We start from the raw sequence: 24,195 nt of genomic DNA, 5'->3' as shown, positions 1-24,195 counted from the left end.
GGGGCAGTGGTGGGAAGTGAAGCCCCTGCCAGGACCCTGGATGGTGCCTGAGTGGAACCCCGAACCTGGACCAGCTGGGTGGGGCCCCGGCCATTCCGCCCACAGCTCTTTCTGGAGGTTGGAGCTCCCGCCCTAGTGACAACCAGCACTCACTGGATGCCTTCTTGTGTGACCTGACGGGGACTCAGGGAGGGCAGAGCCCAAGCCCACCTTCTCAGGGTCCTGGCTGACCAGGAGGCAGTAGGCATGGAGAAGGGGGACAAAGAGGCCGTATATCACTCGGGGCTTAGCTCCTGGTCAGCCTGGCTTGGCCCTGCAACTGTCCAACTCCTGGACACCTGCTTCTTCCGTGCCAGGGGCAGTCAGTGGCCGTTCTCCTCCGAGAGTCTTCCGGGTCAGAGAGCTCGGAGGGCGTGGCAGCCCGGCTGGGCGGGCCGGGACTGGGGTGCTGACCTCTGGAGCCCTGGGTCAGTGGACACCATGTGGGAAGCAGAAAAGGGCTCCGACCTGGCGTGCGTCTGCGGGCCCGCCTGAGGGCCATCTCTCCCTTGGGCGCTCGGGCCACCCTCCCTAATGACACAGCCCCAGGGGACCAGAGCAGTTCGACGGCGTCTTGGCCCCGCCCACACTAAGGCCCCGCCCCTAGCGACATATCTGCTGAGGTCCGCTCGGCCAGGCTTTGCGTCACGCCTCCCGTCCGCCTGGACACTTGGCTCCGCCTCCACGCTCAGGGCCCACGCCCACGCCCAGGCCCCGCCTCCACGGCAGAGGCTCCGCCCCCAGGCTCCAGGCCCTTCCCAGCGCTCGGATTCGGTCTCGCGCTCTGGCTCGGTCTCGCGCTCTGCGCCCGGTTCCCCCCGCCTTGGCCCCGCCCACGACTCGGCCCCGCCCACAAGGCCCCGCCTCCACGCCGGAGGCTCCGCGCCGCGCGTTCCTCGCCCTGTCCCCGCGTTGGGCTCCGTCAGGTGCTCCCGGCCCCGCCCCCGCGCTCTCGGCACGCCCCGCGCCCCGGGCCCCGCCCGACGCTCCGGGCCCCGCCCCCGCACTTCCGGGCGGCGCCGGCGGGGGCGCTCCGGCCTGGGCTTAGGCGCTCTGGGCTCCGGCTCCCCGCTCGGGGAAGCGATCGTGGCCGCCGCTACCTCCTCCGCCGCCGCCGCCGCTGCCGCCGCCGCCGCCGGACCGGCCGGAGTCGGGCCGGAGCCGCGTCCCCGCGGAGCAGGCCGGCGGGAGTCCGCGGCCGGCCTTGGCGGCGGCCCCGCGGCCTGCCCCGCGCCCGCCTGCGGGCCGCCGCGCCGCCGCTGCGATGGGGGCCGCCCGGGGCCGCGCCCCCGCCGCGTCCCGCCCGCGGCGCCGCCGCTGAGCGCATGGGCCGCGCCGCGCCGCTCCGGGAGCCGGGCCCGGGGCCCCGCCGCCGCCGCCGCCGCCGCCGCCGCCGCCGCGCGGGTGAGTCGCGCGGCCGGGCGCGCATTCCTGAGGGGCGCGGGCCTGTGCGGCGCCCATTGTAGGCCGCGCGGGCCGGGCCGGGAGCGGGACCCGGAAGAGGGGCTCGGGGGGCGTGCGGGTCCGGGTCCGCGAGGGCTCGGAGCGCGAGAGGGGGCGTGCGGCCCACCGCTGCGAGGGCGGGTGTGTCTAGGAGGGGGTGCTCGCTGCTGATGCCGAAGACGAGGGGTCGGCCCCTGTTGACTCTTGGGCCGGTGGACGGCTCACAGCGGGCAGCCACTTGCTCTGGGTGAGCTGAAAGGAGTGAGGAATACTCGGGATTCTCAGAAGGAAGATCCTTCCGGGAGGAGGCTGAGGTGTGCAGCTGATGTGTTTGATTGGATGGTGCTGAGTGCGGTGCTGTGATCCGTGGGCCTGGAGCAGAGTGGGTGGTGGGTGCAGAAGCATCCTGGGGATAAGCCGGATGGCGGAGGGTCCCTTCTCCTCCCCGTACAACCCCCGCCCCCCCAACCAAAAAGTAGGAGTGAGTGAACCTGAAACCGGAGGAAGCACTCCCCGTGAGGCAGAGCCTGAGGCCGGGTGGTCTGGCTTGCTTGAGGGGCTCTACTCCCTCGGGGAGATGCTTCACCCCCCAGCTTTCTCTGCCTCTCTCCCGGGTGTATGTCTTAGAGTCCACCTCTGCTCTCCATTTTCATGGGAACTGAGTCCCTTCTGAAACCAGAGCTGTACAGTCAGGGCAGTGACGCTCACAGTTTAGCATCGAGCACAGCAGAGAAAAATGCATTAGTCCTCTGGGCATTTTTCTCAGCTGGTCTCTAAGATAATTAATAAAGAGTGATTGTGCATCTTGGCCCCTTGTTTGTGCTCATACTTCTGTTCTCTGCTGCTTCAGGGAGACCCTCAGACATCCTTGGACCAGGCCTTGTTTTGGAGAACACACACATCTAAACCTGACCTCCCAAGATAGCACTATCTGGGTTTCAGTTTTAAGAACTTGTATTCAGGAACAAGGATGGGAAAGCATACAGCATGTATGTTTCTGTCTGATTCCTAGCCAGTGTTGATGTTTCTTGGATTTCTGGTTTCAGGAAAGCTAAGTGGACTTTTTGGGTTTCTTTGGTCATTGAGGATTTGGGTGGTGGGGGAATAAATTACATGGAAAGCTGTAGTCCCAATCCTTAGGACAATCCTTAGTTAACGGACAGTTGGGAGTATGTCAGAGTCACACTCTGTTGTTTCCATACTTCACATAAATCAAAACTTCAAAAGTTGCATTTGAGTAAAACAAATAAATATACACACGCCTACAGCTCTGAGCTGGCTGCCGTGGTACCCAGGGGGTGCTCCTTGGCAGTGACTGAAGGAGATTGTAAATGAGGCATCAGAGTTGTAGATTCCTTTTGTGGGGTCCCCTTTGTTGAAGGTGGTTACAGGCTGTTGGCCAGATCCAGTGCCTGTGGGTCCGTGACTCTAATCTGAAGCAAGGCAGCATCTTCCTATGTGGTGTGTACGTGTGCACGCTGAACGCCTGCCATGCTTCTTCTTGGGAACCCGGAGATCTCAGTAATGGGAGCACGTTTCATAACAGCAGCAATGTGGAGAGATGTTCTTGTGCTTCTGGGACACCGAAGGACTCCTGTCAGTTGACAGGCAAAAGCAGATGTGAATTTTAAGAAACGTTTCTTCCGGGCTATGAGAAGATAGCTTAAATGATTAGGGGGACTTGCTCTCACCCAAATGAAAAGACAGCTCGATGTTGAATTTGCTGCTGTTTCAGCACCCGTGAAGGCTGATGTTCCACATCTGTGCCGAGTGTTGTTTTCCTTAATGTTCATGAATTACATGTTTGTTGATGCCCCTTAGTTGAGAGACCTTGTGTCAGATCCTGTAGGCCCTGCAGAGAACGTTTAAACCAGGCTGCTCCAAGTCGTTTACCTGGAAGACATCAGCACTTTAAGAGAAAGTGACATGACTCGTAATCAGCTTCCCCTTAGAACACGGTGACTTAGTTTTTTCTCAAGGCAAGTGAACCACAGAGCATCTCCAGCAGTAAGGCTCAGGGGACCAGGTGTGGGTCCTTCCTGAGATGGTGACCCCGACAAGAGGGCGCTAGCATCCGGGAGCTGGTGTGGAGACCTCAGAGGTGCTCAGTCCCCATCGATGGGGTTCAGAGGAGGTGACCTTGCAGTTGAAGTGGTCTGTGAGCAGCAGCTGTCACAGCCCGTGGGCCTTGACCTGAGAAAGCAGGCTGTTCCTGCCGAGGCCGAGATTGCAGCCGACCCGGTAGGCTAGTCACTAGCTGCAGGACAGTAGTTGTGACCCATCCTCCACCTCTGGGTGCCATGAGGCGTTGGCAGCTGCTGGTAGGCGAGTGTGTGCAGACCAGGTGTGGGGCAGGTTGCATGTAGGCCAGGGCCCAAGAGTGGAGAGGTGACTGGGAGGTCTGTGCCTTGTGTTGGTGCCAGGTTTTTGGATTTTGCTCTGCTCCTCTGACTTGCTCAGCGCTCTCAGCGATTGGGCCTATCATGCTTCTCTCCAGTCTCCTAGGCAGACCACCTACATCCAGCAGGCCAGGTTGGGAGGTGTGGCCTGAGCCCGTGGGCTCAGTGTCAGGGAGGACAGGACGCGAGGCTGTGGCAGAGCCCTGACAGGGCAGCCCTCCCTTGTGCGAGACGGGCTTCTAGCAGCAGAGACAGAACCATGGCTCCCTAACTCCGAGAGGGTGAGTCACGTGGCCTTTACTTTCCCCAGCTGCATCCTGTGAGCCGCGGGCTTCCATAGCTAGTAGGGTTTGGGCCTCGTCTGCTCGGTACCCTCTCTGCTCCTCAGAGTACTCAGTTGCCATTTGCTGTCAGAAGGACACTTTCCTTTTAAGCAAGGTTTTCAAGTCTAGAGCACGTCTGATGGAAGCTTTTTTTAAGACTGTTCATGGGAATTCTCTGGTGGTCCAGTGGTTAGGACTCCAAATTTTTACTGCTGAGGGCCTGGGTTCATTCCCTGCTTGGGAAACTAAGATCCCACAAGCTGCCTTGTGTGGCCAAAAACAATAAAAGCCTTCACATCATCAGCGGTGTGAGAAGGCCCCTGTGCACGGAAGCAGCGTCCTGTGCTCCTCACTGGAAGGTTCCCTGCTCTTTGGGGTGTGTGGAGACTTAGAAGAACCAGTTGCTGTGTGTTTGCCCGGGTCGTGGGGACACTCAGTGTGAAGCGGTGGAAAGCAAGAAGCAGAGCAGCCGTGGGCTCGAAGAGCGTGGAGGGCCGACATGGCTGCCAGCCTTCGGTGTGGAGTGCCATGTCTGCGCATCACAGCGGCCCTGTGACGCTGAGATACACACACTCACCTTCCTCGTGAGGGGCTGGCTCTCACCTGGCTTTGCACAGCTGGGAGGACCAGAAGCTCCTGTGTCTGCTCCAGCCCTCCTGCCTTTCCGGAGCTTGAGAGGGCCTGGCCACGCAGTCCTGTAGCAGCTCAGGATGGAGGGTCCCCAGGCTTGTAGTCTCTCTTTGTTCTCACAGAAGGACCCTCAAGGGTAGTGACGCTCTCTGTGTTCTGGACATCGATTTCTTTGTGCCAGAGGCATTCCTGTAGTTGGCAAAGTTTACAGAAATTGTTCTAACATAGTACAAAACCTTGTGACAAAGCATTGAACATTTAAACTGAGTTTCTGGCTTTGAGTTCGAGTGGGAGGGCATCATTGAGAGTCTTGTGGTGAGAAAACCTCTGTGGTCATGTTTCCATGGACCCACCTTTCCTAATCCTTGTCCTCTTAATGGTTTCAACAGGACAGATTGATTCACTTTGGAGCCGTAAGTACTGATGTATTAGGGTGCAGCGCTCATTGTTCATTGACGCACAGAGTCCCAAAATGAATATCCAGGAGCAGGGTTTCCCCTTGGACCTCGGAGCAAGTTTCACCGAAGATGCCCCCCGACCCCCAGTGCCTGGTGAGGAGGGTGAACTGGTGTCCACAGACCCCAGGCCCGTCAGCCACAGCTTCTGCTCTGGGAAAGGCGCTGGGATTAAAGGGGAGACTTCCACAGCCACTCCGAGGCGCTCGGACCTGGACCTGGGGTACGAGCCTGAGGGCAGCGCGTCGCCCACCCCTCCGTACTTGAAGTGGGCCGAGTCGCTGCACTCCCTGCTGGACGATCAAGACGGCATAAACCTGTTTAGGACTTTCCTGAAACAGGAGGACTGTGCCGACCTCCTGGACTTCTGGTTTGCCTGCAGCGGCTTCAGAAAACTGGAGCCCTGTGACTCGAATGAAGAGAAGAGGCTGAAGCTGGCCAGAGCCATCTACCGCAAATACATCCTTGATAACAACGGCATTGTGTCCCGGCAGACCAAGCCCGCCACCAAGAGCTTCATAAAGGACTGCATCTCGAAGCAGCAGATCGACCCCGCCATGTTCGACCAGGCACAGACGGAGGTCCAGTCCACCATGGAGGAGAACACCTACCCCTCCTTCCTCAAGTCCGACATTTACCTGGAGTACACGAGGACAGGCTCGGAGAGCCCGAAGCTCTGCAGTGACCAGAGCTCTGGGTCAGGGACAGGGAAGGGTGTCCCCGGGTACCTGCCCACGCTGAACGAAGACGAGGAATGGAAGTGTGACCGGGAGGTGGATGAAGACAGTGGCCGGGACCCTGCTCCGCCCGGCAGGCTCACGCAGAAGCTGCTCCTGGAGACGGCCGCCCCGAGGGCCTCCTCGAGTAGACGGTACAGCGAAGGAAGAGAGCTCAGGTGAGTCGACCCGCGGCCTGCAGTCCTGTGCCCACCTCCACGACCTGGAGCAGCAGCCAGGGACAGGCCTTGTCCTTCAGCCAGAGTGGGTGGACTCCCGGAGCCGGGGTGAGTTGTGGGGCTGGTCTTTGCTCACGATACCTTCTCGTGTGTTAGGTGTCTTTACGTTTCTTTTAAAATTGTGTGTGTGTGTGTGTTTTATTCCCGTGCCTGGGCTTCCCATGGCTGTGGCGAGCGGGGCTGCCCTCCAGCCGTGGGGCCCGGGCTTCTCCCGTGGTGGCGTCTCTGGTTGCGGCTCGTGGGCTTCGTAGTTGTGGTGCACGGGCTTGGTTGCCCCGCAGCACGTGGGATCTTCAGGGACCAGGGATCAAATCCGCTGCATTGGTAGGCGGATTCTTAACCACTGGACCAGCAGGGAAGTCCCAGATGTTTGTTTGTTTGTTTGTTTGTTTGGCTTCATCAGGTCTTAGTTGCTGGGATCTTTGTTTGGGCCCACGGGCTCAGTAGTTGTGGCCTGGGGGCTTAGTTGCCCCAGGCATGTGGGATTTTCATTCCCCAACCAGGAATTGAACCGGAGTCCCCTGCATTGAAAGGCGGATTCTTAACCACTGGACCACTAGGGAAGTTCCCCCTAGATGTTTTTAATATTTGTATTTTGAGGGCACTTTTATAGAGAAAGATTGAAGGCGGGAGAAGGGGATCACAGAGGATGAGATGGTTGGATGGCATCACCGACTCTATGGACATGAGTTTGAGGGAAGTCTGGGCGTTGGTGATGAACGGGGAGGCCTGGCATGCTGCAGTCCATGGGGTCCCAAAGAGTCGGACACGACTGAGCGACTGAACTGACTGACTGACCTATCAAGAACAGCCTAGCCTATGTGGCTTTGTAAGTCATTAGGAATGTTGGAATTCTTAGGAGTCATATGATATTTAAAGCTTACCCTTTAGTAGTAAAATTTGTGTTCTTTTGCACAGAAGGTGGGTTTATGTGGCAGACTTGATCCTCTTGGCTTGATAGGACATTTGAGTGCGTCAGTATGGAGGGAATTCCGGGCCGCTTGGGAGGTGGTGGCGAGGAGGCTGCTGTGCCGCAGGCTGTCCGAGCACCTTGGGAGCCCCTGTGGCTGCAGCGGGGGCTCAGGATTGGTTGTGCACCGCCTGGGCCCGCCAAGGAAAGGGTTGTGCTGCTGTGTGTTCAGTTCCCAGCTCTCTCCAGTTGCGATCAGTCCTTGCATGGGGCACGGTGCAGCCTTGGAGGCGTGAAGTGGTGCTCTCCGGAAGTCGTTGCCAGTTTGGAAGTGTGCCAGTTTGCCGGAAGTGTGTTTGGTGTGGAGCTGGGGCCTATAGCCAGTGTCGGTGGGCGCTCGCGTCCTCACTCATTTCCCTGTCGGCAGGTGGTCCCGGACACTCCTGCCTGCAGAACTGAAAGCCGGGGATTCTGTGGCTCTGCGGATTCAATCGCGGATCTGCAGATGCATCCCTGGGTGCTGGGCTCTCCCGTGGAGGCGGTAAAAGCCCAGATCACCTCTCCAGGCTTTCTGTGGCAGAGAGATTGGCCACTTCTAACAAACACAGTGTTAAACTTTTTCAGGGTTTAAATATTCTTTAAGTGATGTGATGAAAAAAGATACAGTGTTTGAGGTAATCTTTGTGCACCTTTATACACCTTTTGTTCACTGTCCTTATGGATTAAGTAATCTTTTTAGGACAGAATATACTATAAAATTACCCTGGTAAGGAAGGCAGTAAGTGACAACAGCTTTTAGAACCTAACGCGGAGGTTTTCGTATTCGATTAGAACAGTTTTAAAATGGGATTATATTTGAGACCTGGGCTGCAGAGGAAAACAAATTGAGCTCAATTCTGATTTCTGATTTTAGAAATTCCCACGTGCTGCCCCTCACACTTCCCAGTTCTCGGTCGGGGGCCCGTTGTAGCAGCAGCCTTGTTTTTTCTCTCTTCAGTTTGCTCTGTTCGTAGTATGAACCCTTTACTGTCCGATTGCGGGAACATGTTCAGCTGTGAGGACTCAGGCACGTGGAGGTGCTGGCGCCCCCGAGCCCTGCCTGCACTGGGACGCGCCCTCCCGGGGCTGCCTGTGTGGGTGTGTGGATGGGCGCCCTCCTGTGTCAGGGCCGGTGTTCGTCAGCACTGACAGGCTGTGGAGTCCAGCACAGTCCGCTCGCTTTACAGGGGTTGCGGTTAGGGCCCATGAGGTTGAGAGTCACAGAAAACCCAGCCCGCCCGGCTTCCACAGTGAAGGCGTTGGGCTGACCCAGATAGACAGAAAGTCCGGCGCAGGCCCAGCTTCCGGTGCGGTGTGATTCTGACTTCAGCCATGTTTTTTTTAAAGACTTGATTTTGTTTTTGTTGTCTTTTAGGGCAGTTTTATGTTCCCAGCACAGTTGCAAGGAAGGTACAGAGGTTTCCTACGTGCTCTTGCCCCACATGTGCACAGCCTCCCCCTACCACCCCATCAGCGCCCCTACCAGAGTGGTCATTTGTTAACAGCGGATGAACCCGATCCTAATCTCTACTGTCTGCATGGTCTTGTCTTTTCTATACGCCATGTAATTGGAAGTAGACCGTATGTAACCTGTTCACATTGGCTTCTCTCACTTGGTCATATGCTTTTAAGGTTCCTCAGTGTCCTTTCGTGGCTTGATAGCTCATAGCTTCAGCCCTGAATAGTATTCCACGCTCTGGATGGACCACAGTGTACGTATCCATTCGCCAGCTAGAGGACTTCCTGATGGGTCCAGCTTTGGGCAGTTGCAGTAAACACCTGTGTGGGGGTTTTTGCGAGGACGTGAGTTTCCATCTCCTGTGGGTAGAACATCTAGGATCGTGAGTGCTGGCTCATGTGGGAGGTCGGTTTTACAGGAACTGATCTTCTCTGGGTGCTGCTCTGTCTCTGCCTTACCACGGCCAGCTTTGCTCCCGTGTTCTGTAAACAACTGCTCCCCACGGCTAGGGCTGCCGTGTGGCCGGCCCACTCCAGTCTGATCACGGTGCCTGGGCTCCTACCAAGTAGGGCCGCCCCGCCCTGTCCAGCGGGGAGGGAGAAAGAGAGTGGGTGCTGGTGCCCGCCCCCGCTGCCCAGCCGGAGGAGCAGCACGTGCCATCTCAGCGCGGCCGCTGCTGGAGAGTGTGTCAGGAGGGCCTGTCTGGGACAGAACGATAGCAAGGGGCTCCAGAGCTGAGCTCCCCGGCCCCACGGGCCCTGCACGTGAGGCCGCTCCAGCTATGCTTGCTGGGGCTGCCCTGGCTCCCTGTACCAGGTGGGGCTGCCTGTGTGCCCGCTCCTTGCCCGCTCCTCATTGGCTTCACGTGCTCACATGGCTGTTTTTCATGTTGCTGACTTGAGAGCCCTTTCCATAGGTCTTTGTCAGAACTGAGAAAACAGGGGTGTTCCTGCTGTTTTCTGCACTTAACCTAGTCCCCTGGGGTCATTTGGAGCCCTGGGCTGAGGGGTCATTAAATTCCTTGCTGGTTTGCTGTTCTCTGTACGGAAAATTTTCCTGGTCTTTGTGGCCCGTTGTCAGTGGAACTCTGCACTGACTTTGGTTGGTTCCTACCCGCATTTAAATTTGGTGTGAATTGGCAGAGGGCCGTCTGATGGCACAGGTGTTTTGGCTATTTATTTGCTGAGTGGTTTGGCCTGGGGGCCCAGGGCCTGTAAGACATCCACAGGCTTGGAAGCCTGGCCTGGCCTGCCAGGGGCTGGGCTCGGCCTGCTTGGTCAGGCTTGAAGTCAGGCCATCTTTTTCAGTCCTTCAACTACCTGCACTTATCTGTTGCCACTGGTTTTCTTTTCTCTGTCTCTTTTTAAAAACATATTTCCTTTTTGGGGCACAGTATGCAGTGTGTGAAACTTCCCTGACCAGAGATCGAACCCGTGCCCTGCTGTGGTTAAGCGTGGAGTCTTAACCACAGCGCCACCAAGGAAGCCCCTCTCCTTTTTTAATCGACATATAGTTGACTTACAACGTTGTCTTAATTTCTGCTGTATAGCAAAGTGACTCAGTTATACGTATACTGTATATGCATTCTTTTATATAGTCTTTCCCTTACAGTTTATCTCAGGATATCAAATACAGTTCCTTCTGCTCCACAGCAGAACCTTGTTTATGTTGCTGCTGGTTTTAATGTCTAAGTGGCGAATGCTTTCCATTTCTCTTTACTGCCTTCCTCACTGGTTGAGAAGTTGCCCGAGGACAGGGTCTCACCTGCTCTCTCCTTACATCTTCTGGGTGGGGCAGACAGTGAGGCCCCTGGTCAGCGCTGGTCCCGGTGGCCGTGGGCTGAGAGTTCAGTGCGGATGATGCTTGTAGCAGGAGTAACTCGTGGGTCTGGTGAAGGACGGATGACCAGCCCTTACTGCCCACACTGAGGAACTGCCTGACCTGTTTGTTGCCTTGTCAACTGTGTTCTGGTAATGGCTTAAAGAAGGAGAAATGTAAAAAGAGGAAGCACCCAAATGTGTGTCATTTTGTGTGGAAGGCAGAAAAGTGAGGTTGCTCTGGGGTTTCTCTTGCAGCTCCAGCGCCGTGGCGCGGGGGTGGGGCGGTGACTCTGGGGCCGGCTGCTTCTATCCTCGGGGTGGTGGGGGCCCAGGCGACTGGGGTCTCAGGACACTGGTCCTGCTGCTGTGGTTGTTGTTCAGTCGCTCAGTCATGTCTGACTCTTTGCAACCCCATGGGCTGCAGCACGCCAGGCTTCCCTGTCCTTCACCATCTCCCAGAGTTCGCTCAAACTCATGTCCATTGAGTCAGTGATGCCATCAAAACCATCTCGTCCTCTATTGTCCCCTTCTTCTCTTGGCTTCAATCTTTCCCAACATCAGAATCTTTTCCAGTGAGTCAGCTCTTTGCATCAGGTGGCCAAAGTACTGAAGCTTCGGCTTCAGCATCAGTCCTTCCAGTGAATATTCAAGGTTGATTTCCTTTAGGACTGACTGGTTCAATCTCCTGGCTATCCAAGGGATTCTGGTGACAGCCTGTTTAATTTGACCTTCAGGGCTTCCCAGGTGGCACTGGTAGTAAAGTGACCCGCCTGCCAGTGTAGGAGATATAAGAGATACAGGTTTGATCCCGATCCGTGGGTCTGGACGATCCCTTGGAGGAGAGCCCTGCAATCCTCTGCAGTGTTCTTGCCTGAAGAATCCCATGCCTGGTGGGCTCCAGTCCCCAGGGTCGCAAAGAGTCAGATATGGCTGAAGTGACTTACCGTCACTTACCGTGACCACCGTTGCACTAGTGAAGTGCAAGTACTCTTCACTGTTGGATTCCTAGATCTTTTGGATGGAGGGTGACTCGTTTGTGCAGTGTGGCTCTCCCTGCAACCTTCCCCCTCGTTTTTCCTGCTGCTGAGGCTTTACTCACTCTCAGTTGGGACATGCAGGTTAGGAAGAGAACATGGCCCTGCTGCCTTTTCTTTCACCTTCCAGGTGTGTGGCTTGTCCACCTGGATGAGTTCCTTTAACTGAACAGATGATCCCAAGGTTGGTGACTGGAAATGTTTTTAGACATACTTTAGTGTGCAGCTGTGGGGTTCTCAAGACAGGAATTTACTGGGCATTCCCTTGGGGTCCTGTGGTTAGGACGCCACACTCCTGTTGCAGTCCCGAGTTCACTCCCTGGTTGGGGTACTAAGATCCCACAAGCTGGGCAGTGCAACCAAACAAAAAAGACAGGAGTTTATAGATCTTTCCAGTCACCTTGTGGGCTAGATGGGGAGAAGGTTAATTAAGCTCAGTGGTTTAATTTAAGGACCCCTCGCTTGATGCCTTTTCCACTGGCTGTGTCTTCTGGGGTCACCCTTCTCCTGGTTATGTGATGGTGGGAGAGTTGCCTCACCTCTCTGAGTTTTCCTATAACATGAAGAGGATGAAGCAAGGGCCTGCCAGATGAGGCTATCAGGGAGGCTCGTGAGCTGGTCCGTGGTGGTGCCTGCACGCAGCAGGTGTCCAGGGCACACAGCAAGTGCTTGAAGTTTCAGATCCTGCTGTGTCTTCGTTGTCATCTGAACTTACTGGTCTGCTCAATGTTGGTGACATTTTCATCCAGGTGACAGGCGATTTCAGATCGTGACACTTTGCAGTTTTACTAATCGTGTATCCTGAGAGGCACCCAAAGCTGCCATCCTTAGCTCCAGAAGTAGCATCACCATCTACCAGCTCCAGCCCAGCCCACCTGGCCAGCCCAGCCCACCAGCCCAGACTCCCTGGCCAAGCGTGTGCTCAGCCCTCTGCTTCTCGCTGTGGCGCCCGCCACCTCCTGCAACCACAGAACCTTCTAGCTGAGTCTCTGCCCCAGTCTCTCCCCCACCGCGCCCAGAAGGATCGTTTCTAGATGCCGGTCTGGCACGCGCTCCTTTCCTCCCTGACGCGCGGACTCCCCCCGGCTCCTGTGACTTCGCGTGTCCACGGGAGACCTGGTCACAGTGCCGATACACTGTGTGTGCCTCGTGTGCCTGTCGGTCGGGGGGGCTGGCTAGTGAGAGTTCGTGAGCTAGTTGCAGGAGAATCAAAAAATATTTTCTCTATTTCAGTCCCACAGAACTCTGTAGTCTTTGATGACAGATTTCAGCAGAGCTCAGGACTTCGGAGATGGAGAGGCCCCTTTGTCACGTGCTCCGCGGCAGTGGCTTTATGAAAGGGGAGTGCCTGCAGGGACCGTGGCCCGTGGGGCTGCCGCAGCCAGATCGAGGTGCCTGGGCAGGCGGGTGGCCGGGCGTGTGCGTCTCTGTGTGTCCACCGCCCAGGGATCAGCCGGTTCTCAGGTTTGCGTGCCAGTTAGCGTCACGGAGACTTGCATCTGATTCATACGCACTGTCTGTTAGTCTCCTCTAGCATCCTGACTTCATTTACACCAGTTTACCTGGCATCCTTAGAAATGGTGGAGTTTGGCCAAGTGGTCGTTGTTCAGTGAGGGAAAAGGCAGATGGCCTAATAATTCTGTCTTCAGTCCACCTTGAGGCTGAGTACGTGTGTGTGTGTGTGTGTGTGTGTGTGTAAGTAAGAAAACCAGCGTTGCTTTATTTTTCCCCTGTGTCACATCAGTACAAATGCACATTTTTGTGAACCACTCAGGCTGCACCCAGGGCCCGTTAATTCCAAAAAATGTTTGATTGAGAAAACAACTCAGTCAATCTCTTCAGTTCCTTCCCAGAACTCAGGCGTGCCTTCTGACTTAGTGAAAAGAAACGTAGTCTCCAGGGCCGTGCAGAGGGCTTCGTGTCTGTCTGTGAGGGGCTGCAGCCTGCCCCTTCCTCATCCCTTCTCAGAACCAGTGAAAACCTTGGGAGCAGCTGGACTCCGCTCTTTTGTTTGGACCAAACTCCACCAGTTTTTGTGGATAGAGACAACGAGCCTTGCTTGGTGTGGCCCGGTGGACACCCTCCTCAGCCCCCCAGGGCCAGGAGGCTCCTACTGCCTGGCTTATGGGGTCTTAGTTCCCCCACCAGGGGTTGAACCTGGACCCTCGGCAGTGAGAGCCGGGACACCTGACCGTCACTGGGCCACCAGGGAACACCCTGCCTTGTGTCCTTGGGGTCATTAACATGCTTTCGTCTGGAATCAGTCCTCTCTGCATCACTGGCTCATTTTCAGTCTTCTCTTAAGGAGATATTTAGAAATGATCAGAAAGCACGTTGCATGTGGCACTGCGAGTAATAGCTCGCAGTCAGAATATAGTTCACTTGGTGTCTGATCTGATCTGACACAGGGCTTGTTGTACAGGGATTTTTTTTGTATGGCTGGAGAATATAGGCTTTCTGTTTTCTTCATTTGGTTTTTCTACATTTTCCAAATTCCTATAAAGCATACATTTTTGTAACTAGAAAATATATTATTAAAATATATACAAAAATGTATCATAAGAAGGTCTGGATGATATGCAGTTTTCAAAAGCATATCTTTGTCTTTTAAAAGGATCATATGTGGAGAAGGAACTGGCAATCCACTCCAGTGTTCTTGCCTGGAGAATCCCAGGGACGGAGGAGCCTAGTGGGCTGCCGTCTGTGGGGTCGCACAGAGTTGGACACGACTGAAGCAACTTAGCAGCAGCATAACTGTCTATTGTAGTCCATTATTTTAATTATACTATCAAATAGTAGCTTATACATGAGCTTATATTCTGTTTTTCAACAGTTTAATCCATGATTGCATTTGATAAGCAAATAAAAACCATGTATTGTTTTTAATATTGTTTGGAGATTGAAATGAAGCAAACTTTGTGGCTAAAAACAATTTAAAGCAATGAGACAAAAATAAAGTTCGTAGGTTAATATAAAAAAATAAAGCAATGAGACAAAATAAAATAAATAAAAGGATCATATAAATGTTTCCTTTAAGTGTGATCTTAGGTTTTAATGTTTGCACTATTATACCAGTATTTTAATTAATTTTAATTTTCATTAAAAAAAAAGAAGGAAAAATTCAAATAACACTAAAAGGCCGAAAACTAAGTTTGGCAGTCTCATGACCCCTGGCCTTTCCAGGGTGGCCACGTCCAGCTTCTTACCCGAATGTGAGTCAGCTCAGGTCACCATGGCAAAATACGGTAGACTTGGGGACTTGGGTGACAGACTCTTCTCATAGTTCTGGAGGCTGGAGGCCCCAGGCCGAGGCGCCAGCAGCAAAGCAGCCTCTGTCCCATTCCCCTCGAGGTTTGCGCATGGGCCTTTTCTCATTAGGTCCCGGTGGAGACAGACAGCTCCCTGGTCTCTTCTGCCAAGGGCAGTGATCCTATGGGATCAGAGCCCCATTTATATTTCTATTTATTTATTTTATACTTTTTGAAACCTTGTACTTATTTGGGCTTCCCTGGTGGCTCAAATGATAAAGAATCTGCCTGTAGTGCGGGAGACCTGGGTTCAATCCCTGGGTCAGCAAGATCCCCGGGAGAAGGAAATGGCAACCCACTCCAGTACTCTCGCCTGGAGAATCCCATGGACAGAGAAGCCTGGTGGGCTTCTGTCCCTGGGGCTGCAAAGAGTCGGACACGACTGAAGAGACTAACTCGCACTTGTTCAGAGACCTGTGCTGCGTCTCTTGCTCCACGGGCTTGCTCTGGCTGCAGCAGGCAGGACTGCCCTGCCCGCAGCCCAGGTTCTCCCTGCAGCGGCCACTGTGGCTGTGGTGCGGGCCTGGCTGCCCTTGGCCTCTGGGGTCGTCCCAGACCGGGATTAAATCTGCGTCCTCTGCCTTGGCAGGCGGATTCTTAACCCCTGGGCTGCCAGGGAAGTCGAGACCTTTTCTCTTTTGTAAACTGTTTCAGTAGTTTTTGTCTTTTTTCCCCCATTGTGCTTCATATGTATGTTTTCCAGACCTGTCTACCATCGGCTCGTTTCTCTTCAGTCTACTATTAGGCCTGTCTGTGGAGTTCTTGGAGAAGGCAATGGCACCCCACTCCAGTACTCTTGCCTGGAAAATCCCACGGACGGAGGAGCCTCTTGGGCTGCAGTCCATGGGGTCGCTAAGAGTCAGACACGACTGAGCAACTTCACTTTCACTTTTCACTTTCATGCATTGGAGAAGGAAATGGCAACCCACTCAAGTGTTCTTGCCTAGAGAATCCCAGGGACGGGGGAGCCTGGTGTGCTGCCGTCCATGGGGTCGCACAGAGTCGGACACAACTGAAGCGACTTAGCAGCAGCAGCAGTGGAGTTCTTAACTTCAATTGTTATATTTTTCAAGTTTAGTGTTCATTTGATTCTTCTTTTTGTTTTTTTAATATTCAGTTCTCTGCTCAGACTCTCTCAGAAGCTTGTCTTTTAATGAACATGTTCATCACATGCATTTTAATGTCCTGTAATTTTAAAATTGGGGTATTTTGTGGTTCTTTTTCTATTGTCTGTTTTTCTCATGTTCTTGAGTTGGCTGGTCCTGCCTCCTAGTATGCTGGGTAGTTTTTACTAAACACTGGACATAGATTCTGTATGTGACACAGATTAAGAAATCACTTGAGGACCCCAATCACATTTTTCTCCAGTGAGGGCTTACCTGGCCTTTAGTGTGGGGACTTGTCACTTTACACCAGCCGGAACCAGTCATCCCTTTAGGATAGCCACTGGGATCCCAGCTGAAGGCCTGGGGTCTGCACCAGCGTCCACACCTTTGGTGCATTTGAAACGCCCATGTAGGAATTCTGAAGTTATCACATTCTCAGCCTGGAGGTCACTGCTTGAGGACCTCAAGGAGAAAAGTGGGACCCTGTGTCTGACTTCTCCATCTGTTCTTCTCTTTTCCCTCATGTTTTAGCCCCTTAAGACCTCATTTCCCTGGTAGCTCTTGTGCCTTGTTGTTGACTCACTAAGTCCAACTCTTTTGTAACCCCATGGACTGTAGCCCGCCAGGCTCCTCTGTCCATGGGATTTCCCAGGCAAGAATACTGGGATCATTCCATTCTCCAGGGGATCTTCCTGACCCAGAGAGTGAACCCACGTCTCCTCATTGCAGGTGGGTTCTTCATCACTGAGCTGCCAGGGAAGCCCCTCTGTGCCTTAAAACACATGAAAACCTTTCTGTCTGTTTTTCTCATTGGTCTTGCAAGTGGTAGTTTGCTCCCGGGTCAGGGGACTAAAATCCACATGCCATGCAGTGCAGCCAAAAAAAAAGAAAAATCTGTGAAGAGATGAGTCCTGTTGGGCATCCCTGTTTCTCTGGATGTGCCTTTAGCTGCCTACGGGCAGAGTGAGTGCTCCGTGGATCATACAGCTCAAATGTCCTTCTGTGTCCACACACTCACCCCATTTGCCCTCTCAATATTGTTCAAAGGTAAATAATCTGAATAATTGTGTGCCCTTCCAAAGCATCTTTATGAATATAGAAATTAATACAAACATATTGTTATATTTTCAATATTAAATACATTGTAAAGTAGGAATTTTCTTTAGAGAAATGTATGTGACCTAAAAAATGAGGTCCATCACACAGAATATGGTTTATGTTGAGTATGAACTCCAGACCCATTGTGTATATGTTCGTTTTTCAGGTATAAAGATGACTTTACTAATCACTGTCAGCATTTCTGGTGTTGTCGTTGAGTTTGGGTTTTGTTGCTTCCTCCCTCTAGGTATTGTTGCGTGTCTCCCGTGTGACAGAGGCAGCTGGGTGGATTATGGCCGGGTTCACTGTGACCTAAATGAGAAGCACACTCGGGGCCCTGGTGGACCTCGTGTTACTCGGTGCGCACGGCAGACGGGTTCAGCCACATGTTGGCTCACCTCCCTTAGTGTGAGCTGCTGGCCTCCGCGTCCGCCCTGCACGGGCCCGTGTCTGAGCTATGCCACCGACACTCTTCCTGGGGGCAGAGAACAGGTCCCCAGGTGCCCCTTTGCTGGGGCCTCCCGCACCACGGGGGTTCCCACTCTCTGCTGGTCTTGGCTTCCCAGCGACGTGGCCATGCCCCACCTTCCAGGCAGCCCCCAGGGCCACAGGCACGGAGACGGCAGAGTTGAAGGGGCCGGATGAGGCCTGGCGCGGTGCTCCGAGGGGCGGTCTGAGCCGGGGTAGGCCAGTGACGGGACACTGTTGGACATCCCAGCGTCGACGAAATGGCAGGCTTGCACGTTGGTGCTGTGAAATTCTGCTTTGGAATGTAAAGTTTTGTGGTGCCGTGTGCAGTTTGTTGGAATTAATGTAAAGGTGACACATTTTCGTGGTGAACAAAGAGTCTGGCAAGTGAGAGCAGTCCAGAGTCCATCCTGTGTGCAATGGAAGCAGGGGCTGTGTCTTGCCTGGTAGGGCTTTCTTGTAAGGTGGTCAGGGCAGGTTCATTTGGATACGGTAAAAGTCCTTTAAAAAGAAAATCCGTTTGAAACGTTGTGAAAGAAAACTTCATCAGTGGAAAAATCAAATAACTTATAAAAGCAAAGTACCTGAAGAGTCTGAGTTCTCCCTCAGGTTTTCACTTTCTCGGCAAACTTCATGTGCTGAGTCAGGGGAGGCAGACAAGGGTGTCCTTCGGGCCTAGGGGCTGCCAAACGCGTGGTTAGCTTAAAGAAGGTTGAGTGTTACCTGGGGCTTCCCTGGTGGCTCAGCAGTAAAGAATCTGCCTGCAGCGCCGGAGATGTGTGTTGGATCCCTGGGTCGAGAAGATCCCCTGGAGAAGGAAATGGCAACCCACTCCAGTATTCTTGCCTAGGAAATCCCATGGATCCTGATGGGCTCTAGTCCATGGGGTTGCAAAGGTCAGACATGACTTAGTGACTAAACAATAGCAAATAACGAGAGTTACCTGGTGATGTTAGGAAGTGAAGAGGGTTACCCAAGGCTTGGAATTTCTGGTTTCTGAATTACTTCAAGGGAACAAATGGTACTGTTTTATGAACAGAGTTTTGAGTTTGACTAGATTCATAAGTGCATGATCTTAATTTTTGAAAAGCCATGTTTTCAGAGTTGCTGATTTGGTCTTGTAGCTTCAATCCCGATAACTAGTCTCCTCATCAGAGTTCTGTGCGATCTCAGAACTGCAGCCCTCAGCCTCCCGTCTGCTTTAGGTTGTGAACTGGGGATCGATTCAGGCCTGTGGTAAAGAGGTTGTGGGCTGGCCACGTGATCTGTGATTTTGAGCTCATCAAGAGCCCATGTCTGGAGTCCCTAGCTGGATTTGCGCAACCTCAGGGGTTGACAGATAGCATCTCTGTCTGTTATCCTGAACAGCCTGCAGTTTGTTGGGAGGTGTCGCTCGTGCATGTTGATGGTGGTGATTCGCATTTGTGAAGAGGGACCAGCCCTGGAGCTTCTGTTTGAGCCGTCAGAAGCTGCAGTGAGGGGCTGAAGTCTCCAGGGGAGGTTAGTGCCAGATGCATGCTGACCCCGTCATCGGAGTGAGAGTGATTCATTAAAAATCACAGTGGCAAACACATACCTGACCGTGTGGAAAGCAGACAGCTAGTGGGGAGCTGCTGTCTAATTACAGGGAGCTCAGCCTGGTGCTCTCTGATGACCTGGAGGGGTGGGGTGGGGAGTGTGACTGATTGGCGTTGTTGTATGGCAGAAACCAACACAACATTGTAAAGCAATTCTTCTTCAACTAAAAATTTTTTTAAATGAATACCAAAAAAAAAAAAAAATCACGGTGGCAGATTCTGTGAAACATTTTTTGTTACACTTTTTAAATACTGCCACATGGAGTTCCTCTTCATCAGATCCATGTAATCTAAAGATCTGATGTGAAGCATTTGTGTGAGTCCAGGCCCTGAAGGATTTCTGCTGTCTGAGAAGCCTGCTGTGCAGAGAAAAGCTTATGTAAACGTGCAGTGTTTGCGCGGAGCAGAGATGAGCAGGGCTTCTGCTCCGGTTCATCCCTCATTTGAGCTCTTGCTGGCGAGTTCCAGTTGCGGTGCTTTACAGTTTTCAGCGTGCTCTTCACGTATATTGTTCCATAGATTTCAACTGCTCTGCAGCAATGAACATCCAGGGACACGTTGCAAAAGTTATATAAGAAATATATTTGGTGCAGGAAAATTGAAAAATACAGATAAGTGAGAAGTGATCTAACTGGGTCCCTCTCAAATCTTCTTGGCATCTGTGTGGCCTCCTCCCTGCACAGATGGGCCCTGACCCATGTCACTCACAGCATGAATCTTTAGCAGGTGTTGTAAAGAGTTGCTGGTTTATCGTAAAGAGTTACTGGTGTTCACAGCTGCACACAAGAATTGTGGCAAAGAGGGAGTCCCCCTCGCTGACCCGTGAATCTCTCAAGCCAGGAGTGCATGGTCTCCCTTGAGCATGGATTCTGACCTTAGCGCCTTGAATCTGCTGTGTTCAGCATCTTACAGGAAGTCAGGGGGGATCTCCGTCCTGCAGCCCTTAGCCCCCAGCCTCATCCCACTCCACGTGCGGGATGCTGTGCCGGACGTGCTGGCCCATCTAAGTCTAGCGGTTTCTGCATCATCTGGTGCTCGGCATCCCCTTGTGTGCTCCTGAAGGGTGCTCGGACCCCTTTCAAAGAGGTGGCCATCGTCAATCCACTTTGCAGGAGTAACCTGCCCACAGTCAAGTGCTGGTAAGCAGTGGTGAGGGCATATGGGCCCTGGGGGCCACTCTGGGGCCAGGGTCCTCCACTGCCTGCCTTGTGGGGGGCCGGGGTGTGGCGTCCGTGACCACCACGCCCAGTCCGTGCCTGCCTTTTCCACAGAGCGTAGATCCTTCTGTTGTTACTGTTCAGTCTTGACTCTGATGCCCTTTGGCGTGTTGTGCAATTCAGCATTCATTCATGGTAGTGGGTGCGGTGTGCCAGTTGGGTAATAAAAATAAGTAAAGGGTCATAAAATAAATAAAAGGCGTGTGGGACCGGGAGGCCACCTCACAGCACAGATCACAGGCTCTAGACGCCTGCCTGGTGAAGACCCGTCAGGGTGGGGCGGGGCTGCTCAGGGCTAAGAGGATGGCACAGCAGGTAGATGTCCTGCTACAAGGGTGCATCCTCCCAGCACACACAGATCAGACGACGGGTGTGAATAGAATGTGCATCATCCTAAAGTATCTCTGCCACTCATCACCTCTTTTTTGAAAAATAATTTTTTAGTTTTGGCTGAACTGGGTCTTGGTTGTTGCACACAGGCTTTTTCTAGCTGCAGCGAGTGGCGGCTACGCTAGTTGTCAGGCTTGGCCTTCTCTTCGCGGTGGCGTCTTGTTGCAGAGCGCAGGCTGCAGGACATGAGGGCTTCAGTAGGTGCGGTGCACAGTCTTAGTTGCCCCGCGGCGTGTTCAGTCCCAGACCAGGGATTGAACCTGCGTGCCCTGCGTTGGTAGGCGGACTCTTTATCACTGGACCACCAGGGGAGTCCCACGAGATCATCTCTTAATTACAAAGGAAAACAGTGAAGTTAGAGGAGAAACTTTGCAGGCACTGGGTTTGCCGCTGGCATTTGGACCAGCCTGCAGGACGTTCTTGGAAGCGTGGCGGCATCGCCTTTGTGCCGCTCCTGGAAGCGCCTGCCGGGATCTCACAGGAGGCCGTCTGGGCCCTTGAGAGTGTCCCAGCGGGACAGGCTGTGGGCGTCTGAAGACTGGACAGTCATTATGCGGCTGTGGCCTGGGTCTTGGGACATCGGAATGGCTCTCAAGGCCACTCCTGCCCAGGGGAGGGCTCCGCGCTCTGCCTCCTGCTGCTCTCTGTCTGTCTGTCGCCCCTGCGTCCCAGGTCACTGGGCTTTGGCCTGGGGCACCAGGTTTAGAGGCTGGGTGGGGAAGGTGTGGGCCGGGCCAGCCTCGCCTTCCCAGGAGGGGCTTGCAGAGGTCATGACCAGGAGGGTCACTGCACAGGGCCTGGGGGCACAGAGCTCTCCCGAGACCCTGCTCTTGAGTCCTTTGGCTTTTACCAAGGAGGGAAATTGCTGGATCCTACGGCAACTGTTTTAAGTTTTAGAAACTACCAGACTGTGTCCCACCGAGTCTCTGCTGTTTACACCCCCGTCAAAAGCTTACGAAGTTCCACAGAAACTGAAAGGATTACCAAGCAGTGAAAGTGAATTTCAGCCCACTGAAATTACCCTTCAGGAATAAAGGGGAAATCAAGACAGTTTCAGACCAGCAAACACTGAGGAAGTGTCAGCTGCAGCACTTGTACTCACGGATGTACTGAAGGGTGTTCTTCAGGCCGAGAAAATGCTCTCAGGGCAGGAGGGACAGGGGAGGGCGTGGTGACTCCAGGCCGCTGTTGAAGGATAAAGCAAGACTGGTGATGTCTCCTGGGGTTAAGATACCACATGGATCCAAAACCCAAATGCCAACAGCACATGAGTGTGTGGGAGGTGGGTGGAGTTAATTCTGTTTTTTTTTTTTCTTTTTTGCTGCTCCATGTGGCACGTGGGCTGTTAGTTCCTCAACCTAGGGTCGGACGTGCACCCCTGTAGTGGAAGTGCAGAGTCTTACCTGCTGGACTGCCAGGGAACTCCCGAGTGGAGTTACCTCTGACTATGTGTTGCCTGGGAACAGGTAGAATGCAGTTAATTGGACCTTGATGCATCAAGGGTACCTGTTGTAATCCCTGAAGGAACCATTGAAAGAACAGTGAAAGAGCTACTTTATTAGAGGGAGGAGACAGAAAATAGAAAGTATTCCAAAAGAAGGCAAGGAGGAACAAAGTATAGAACAGCCGTGACCGACAGCAAGCAGTGAGCCGGTGGATCCACTCTGTAGCCACACTGAACGCAGCAGGACCGGAGAGGCGATTAAAAGGAAGAACTGTCAGACCAGATCGTGGGAAGGCAGCTGCTCAGGAAGGAGACAGAAGCAAAAGGACGCGGGAACTGTTGGAGGGAAAGTGTGGAGGGCGGAGTCCTGCACTCAGCGGCCCCAGAGGCCGGGGGGTCCTGCGGGTTCTGTCGTGAGGTCTGGAAGCCACAGAGAGGCCGGAGGTGTCGCTAGATCCCGCGTCTGAGTTCCGGTTCCGGCTGTCCTGTGGGGAGCAGCCGGTGGCCCCCGGGTGACGTTTTGCAGAGCTTCCTGTGTCACGGCAGCCTGTGGCGCCTGTCCCGAGGGCTGGCCTCGCTGCCGGCCCCTCCTTCTCTTTCTCCCCACTCACTTTTCTTCCCCGTGTGTCTGGACGTGGAGCTGTGTGTGTGCTAGGGTTTGCTCAGCACTGGACGCTGGGGAAAGAACCCATGTTTTCCTTGCTTGTCACCTCAAAGCTGGGTTTCCTGGGCCCCGTCGGAGGAGGGCACAGGCAGCCCGTGCAGGTGTTGGGGTTGCAGGCTCAATCCTGCCCTCTCGGGAAAGGTGAGGGCCTGGGGCTTGCAGGTGCTGGCCCTGAGGTAGGGGGACATGGAGGGGCGACTCAGCTGTCTGTGGTCTGAATTCCAGCGCAGTGGCTGTGTTGGTGATCGCATTGATGGTTTGTGTTTAAACAGCCAGAGGAATAGCAGTGTCATTTAGGGAGAGCGTGGTGCTGCAGATGTGGGCTCTGCGTCAGCGCTCATGTGGGCCCAGGGCGGCCCCTGTCCCTTCCCTGGAGCCTCTGGGCCCTGTGCCCGCCCTCATTTGGCAGGAACCTGGCTGCTTTGGGGGCTCAGGAGGACCGTGATGTGGGGTAATGAGCCCGGGTCCTGAGCTGGAGGGCAATCGTGAGCACTGTCACCGTCTTGGAGGTGCCTTGGCCACTCTGCTTGTGTGCGTGGCCCCGGGGAGGTGGGCTGCTCGCTGGGGTCTCTCCAGCGATACTGCCTGGCCCGGCCCAGCTCACGCGTCCTGCGTGACTGGCGTTTTGAGGTAGCAAGGTGTGGGCTGGCCTTTCCCCAAGCATCCACAGCTCACACCACGGCGTCCCCCTGGGCCCCATGGATGCAGAAGCACTCTGCTCCCTTCTCTGCAGCGAGCACACGGGTCCCCAGAGCCAGTGTGGCTGCCGTTCACGAGAGCCCTGACCAGGATGAGGCTGCAGTCAGAGCCCTCAGAGGCCTCCTCGTCATGTCCCCGCTTCACACGACCCTTGGGGACTGACCACCGCTGCTTCCAGGGGGCTCAGGGAAGAGCAGGTGGTGCGGGGAGCCACAGCTGCAAGGGACTGGCGGGGCCTTCGCAGGATGAGCATAACAGAGACTCCAGAAAGGGGGGCGTGTGTGGGGTCAGGTGTGCGGGGATTCAGGACACGGTGGTGGTGTGGTGCTCAGTGCTCGTGGCTGGATCTCCATTTTGATGCAGAGGAGTAAGTGGATTTTACATGCACATATTTTAGGTAGAGATCTTAAAAAATATTGAAGTATTTGGAGAAAAACTGAGGGATATATTTACGATTGTCAAATGAGGAAAGTTGGCCTATGTAAGATACAAAAAAAAAATCTGTAAGGAGAAAGATTGGTAAGTCTGATTTCACAGAAGTAAACTTGTCTAATACCAAAATCGACATAAACAAAGTTAAGAAGTGACATTTAGGGAGGAAGTATTTTCACGTATTTGTAACCAGAGGTTAATAGTGAGAATATTTAAGTGAAAGTCGCTCAGTTGTGTCTGACTCTTTGCGACCCCGTGGACTGTCCATGGAATTCTCCAGGCCAGA

The 24,195-nt window shown here is 53.9% G+C and overlaps 1 protein-coding gene and 1 long non-coding RNA gene across 8 annotated transcripts in view; one reads left to right on the top strand and one right to left on the bottom strand.

Moving 5' to 3' along the window:
• The window catches only part of AXIN1 (axin 1), a 43,066-nt gene that overhangs the window by 3,649 nt on the left and 15,222 nt on the right, over positions 1-24,195 (top strand). For 3 of the 7 annotated variants that reach the window (XM_024984682.2, XM_024984679.2, XM_024984677.2), the window contains exons 1-2: positions 1,355-1,443; positions 5,224-6,184. In XM_024984682.2, the coding sequence (XP_024840450.1) occupies positions 5,307-6,184 (878 nt within the window). In that variant the 5' untranslated portion in view covers positions 1,355-1,443; positions 5,224-5,306. Of the gene's footprint in view, positions 1-1,044; positions 1,444-1,539; positions 1,797-3,863; positions 3,871-5,223; positions 6,185-24,195 lie in introns of those variants that run through there. The other 4 variants (XM_059881167.1, XM_010819062.4, XM_024984681.2 and 1 more) reach the window with 4 other exon arrangements.
• LOC112444351 (uncharacterized) lies at positions 9,771-22,774 on the bottom strand. The gene is made up of 3 exons (XR_009492801.1): positions 22,074-22,774; positions 18,071-21,855; positions 9,771-17,987 (listed from the first exon to the last, which is right to left on the bottom strand). It is a non-coding gene; the product is annotated as an uncharacterized lncRNA (long non-coding RNA).

Source organism: Bos taurus, chromosome 25, assembly GCF_002263795.3.
Source record: "Bos taurus isolate L1 Dominette 01449 registration number 42190680 breed Hereford chromosome 25, ARS-UCD2.0, whole genome shotgun sequence".
NCBI classification, from domain to species: Eukaryota; Metazoa; Chordata; class Mammalia; order Artiodactyla; family Bovidae; genus Bos; species Bos taurus.
Note: the sequence above shows the minus strand (reverse complement) of the source record. Positions and strands in the feature narration are given on the sequence as shown.